This window comes from Theobroma cacao, chromosome 6, assembly GCF_053813885.1.
Source record: "Theobroma cacao isolate CCN51 chromosome 6, ASM5381388v1, whole genome shotgun sequence".
In the NCBI taxonomy this organism is placed as follows: domain Eukaryota; kingdom Viridiplantae; phylum Streptophyta; class Magnoliopsida; order Malvales; family Malvaceae; genus Theobroma; species Theobroma cacao.
In genome coordinates this window covers 27,747,042-27,750,513 of record NC_142644.1, presented here as the reverse complement: position 1 = coordinate 27,750,513, position 3,472 = coordinate 27,747,042, and the positions used below count along the sequence as shown (strand labels likewise).

The 3,472-nt window shown below is 36.5% G+C and overlaps 1 protein-coding gene across 1 annotated transcript; it reads left to right on the top strand.

Moving 5' to 3' along the window:
- Window positions 1-1,441: 1,441 nt before the first annotated feature.
- LOC18596535 (basic helix-loop-helix (bHLH) DNA-binding superfamily protein) lies at window positions 1,442-2,752 on the top strand. The gene has a single exon (XM_007025070.3). The coding sequence runs from the start codon at window positions 1,591-1,593 to the stop codon at window positions 2,320-2,322; it is 732 nt and encodes a 243-aa protein (XP_007025132.3). The 5' UTR covers window positions 1,442-1,590; the 3' UTR covers window positions 2,323-2,752.
- The last annotated feature ends 720 nt before the right edge of the window (window positions 2,753-3,472 follow it).

The window sequence follows — 3,472 nt, the reverse complement described above, 5'->3', positions numbered from 1 at the left end:
CTAAGATTTTTCTGTGTTACCATATTGAACCTCTTCTTGTTTGTCCTTTCTAATTTTTCCTTTCGTTTAAATTCTTTTTTATTAATAGAATATCCCTTAGTTCCTTAATATAATTATTTCTATTTGATTTAACTGCTATTTCCATTTGTTTAATTAGTGTTTTTTTCTTTTTGCAGGCAAGAATCTTGGACTTATTTGTTAATAATCACTTGGGATTAAGTCGCAGATAAACAAAATGCCGCGTTCTTTTGTGAATTGTATGCGCTTGGTGGTTTTCTTTCTTGTCATACTGTAATTTTCATTTGTTTTTGGTAAGTTTTATATTAATTTAATTTTATATGTTTTAATTTACATGATGATTGTTGGCTTGCCTTATAATTTTTCACAATAAAAATGAAAATTCAAACTTTAATGTGCATGGGACTGCTGGTTATTTTACTAAGGAATTATTCTACTGCTGTAGGTGAATTTCATTTGATTTGGAAGGGGATTCAATTCATTCAACTTAGTGTCATTGGTGATTGAAAAAAAAATTTGGTTGGAGGTGTGAGAATGTACATTGCAGTAACCATAAAGAGATATCGAGCAGTTAAGGAAGTTGGAAAGATTAAAATGAGCGTTGGTGTTATTGCATACTATCAGTTAGTTCAAGTTTGTCAGGTAAATTTCTTTCTTAACTGTTTTGGGTTTCTCTATGTTGCTGTTCCGTTGTGTTGTTTATGGTTGGAAATGCCTAAAAAATTGTCTTAAATAAATCCATGCTATTTCAGTTATGGCTTTGTTGTTAATTTTGTGGTAGCATGATTGTAATAGGTTGAATACGCATCTTGATTTTCAGTTGTCAACTGACTGATTAGAAAAGTTTGTCTCCCTAATGCACACAGGACATAGCACATGCACAGAGACCATGCACATGTGTGTATATTTATGTTTGTTGTAGTTGAAGAGAAAGAAGTTATATTTAAATTTGAGGAATGCAAGACGTTAGACATCTGTTATATATCTTTTCATTTCTCTGTCCTGTCGTGTATTTTCTAAGTTGTGAGCTCAACAGGTCCAGACATGTAGAAAACTTGTGGAAATTTTTACCATTTTAATGGGCTTCCATATGAAAATAGAATTGTAAAAGCTACTAGAAAACATCAACCATGATTGAAGTTTCTGTTCATTTTATTGAGTAGTACCGCATAGATCAGTGGACCAAGTATCTTCTGTTTTTTGGCTGAACAGATTGCTCTGTGTACATTGCTGATGGATATGAATTTTTATTTGCTATCACAGGCTGAGTATTTCCGTCAGTTGCTTAAACCTGTTACGTAGTCTAATATTTCAAAGCTCTTGGAAACCGGGATCTGGGAGAGTCTGCCATTGGTTGTGTTATGCATAAGGCTGTGACAGAATGAAACATCTGTGTTGATGGTAATGGGGATAGGCAGCTCTGTTATGTTCTGATGGCAATCCGCTAGTTTAGTCTATAGTCTTATCTTATATATTGTTACAAACCTTCTTCCAACTTAAAAAGTGCATAATTGCAACTTCGAAGCCAGAAGCAATCTCTGTTGTGAACTTCTTGATTAAGTAGGACATTCAATGCAGAGTGACCAACAATTTTACCCCCCAAAAGCAGTGCCTACACTTGCTGATCAAGTGGGCGATAATTACATGCATATCCCAGTTTCATCTGCTTTTGGTACGGTTTTCCCTCCATGCGCAAAGCCATTGCCACCACTCCATGGCATTGAGTTTCAACCCTCAGAGGCTTGTCCCAAGAATTTCATTATTTTTGATCAGTCTGATCACAGAAATCAGATAATGTTCAATCCTGATATTGCACACAAGCTTAATGGTCATGGATTAAATATTTTTGCAACTTACATTGATGGCAAGTATGAGAGAAAAGATGTTAACAATGTGGAAAAAGAAACATCATCTTCTATGAAAGAGGATTCGGATGATATTGATGCACTACTCAGCTCAGAAGGGGAAGAACAAGAAGATTATGATGAGGAAGAGATGAGCACAGCACGGACTAATGGAAATTATGAAAGTGACTCTGCTGATTCACGCTCTGCTTATTGTTCAAAACCAAGAAAGAATAGATCATGTTCTTCTGCTCTGAAGTCCTCTGGTAGTGGTGATAGTTGTGACCCTGAAATTAAGCGACTGAAAATGAAGAAAATGGTAAAGGTTTTGCGGGGTATTGTTCCAGGTGCTGATCAGATGGGTACTGTAGCTGTTCTGGATGAAGCTGTTAAGTACCTCAAATCTCTCAAGGTTGAAGTACAGAAGCTTGGAGTTGGAAATTTCAAGAATGGAGATTGAACTTGTATTGTGGTAACAGTGGTTCTCTCATCTTCTAGAAGTTAAGTTGATTCTGTGTTGCGTACCCCTCCGCTGTCTGTCTCAGATGGTTCGCAGTCTAGAGATAAAGACAGGTATTTAGAATTAATATTTGTGTTTGAATTTCCAGTTATGCAAGTCGTAGTGGTGTGCAGTGCACGAATTGCTGCTGAAACTTTCGAAGCCCATTTTTTATTCTCTCGGATGGAGAGAGAACTGGGGATGGAGTTGTCTGTGTAGTATGTGTACTAAGTTTCTAGTTGCCATTGTCCAAATGGTACAAGTAGTGGGTTTAAATGTTAATGTAATGCACTTAAAAAGTCACTAGTAGTTTCTCCTCTGCTTGATTTCTGTATTTCACGTACTTTTTAACTCCTTGTTGTTCAATAAATATTCATAAGTATTTCTATAATTGTCAAATCCCTGATGAGCTCTGATCACCTTTTGTGACTTTGAGCTCCACTTGCTCAGACTTCTGTCCTTGTTTGGTGTCCATTCTTTGCTTCTTTTTATATTCTCATGGTTTTATCCCCCTAACAAAATATTTGGAATTAATTTGTTGGAAATCTAGAGATATGTGCTGTCAATACATTTAGGCGGTGGCCTGATCCAGTTTGTATGTATATAGTTATCAGTATCTGAGCATGAGTTGCACAAATCTGCCAGTCTTGATTCTTTTATGCATAATACTAATGCTCTTATATGTGCTGATATTTTTAGGGATATGAGAGCTCATTGTCATGCATGCATGGTGCTTTTTCTTTCCCCATTATTCCTGCTCTTCGAGCCAGTAGGTAGTGGTGTTAGTGGCGCACCATCACGACCTTTTTTTATATCTGTTTTCCAACTCCTGCCAAGTTTTGTGCTTATTGGACCCACTTCTTGGATCAATGTGGCTAAGTTGGATTTCCTTCAACATCACTTTCAACTTGTAATGAGTTTTCCTCCTCTTTATAATTTAGATAATAGGGTTGTGGTAAATGGAAGTAGAGCTAAATCATATGGAAACTAGAGTGTAGTCTTTCCTCTTTGACTTGAAGATGTCATGTAAAGAAACAATAGGATGATGCATTACCCTACAAAATAAAAGGGAAGCCCTGGACACCCCGGGCCCATCACGCCTTGTGTCAGA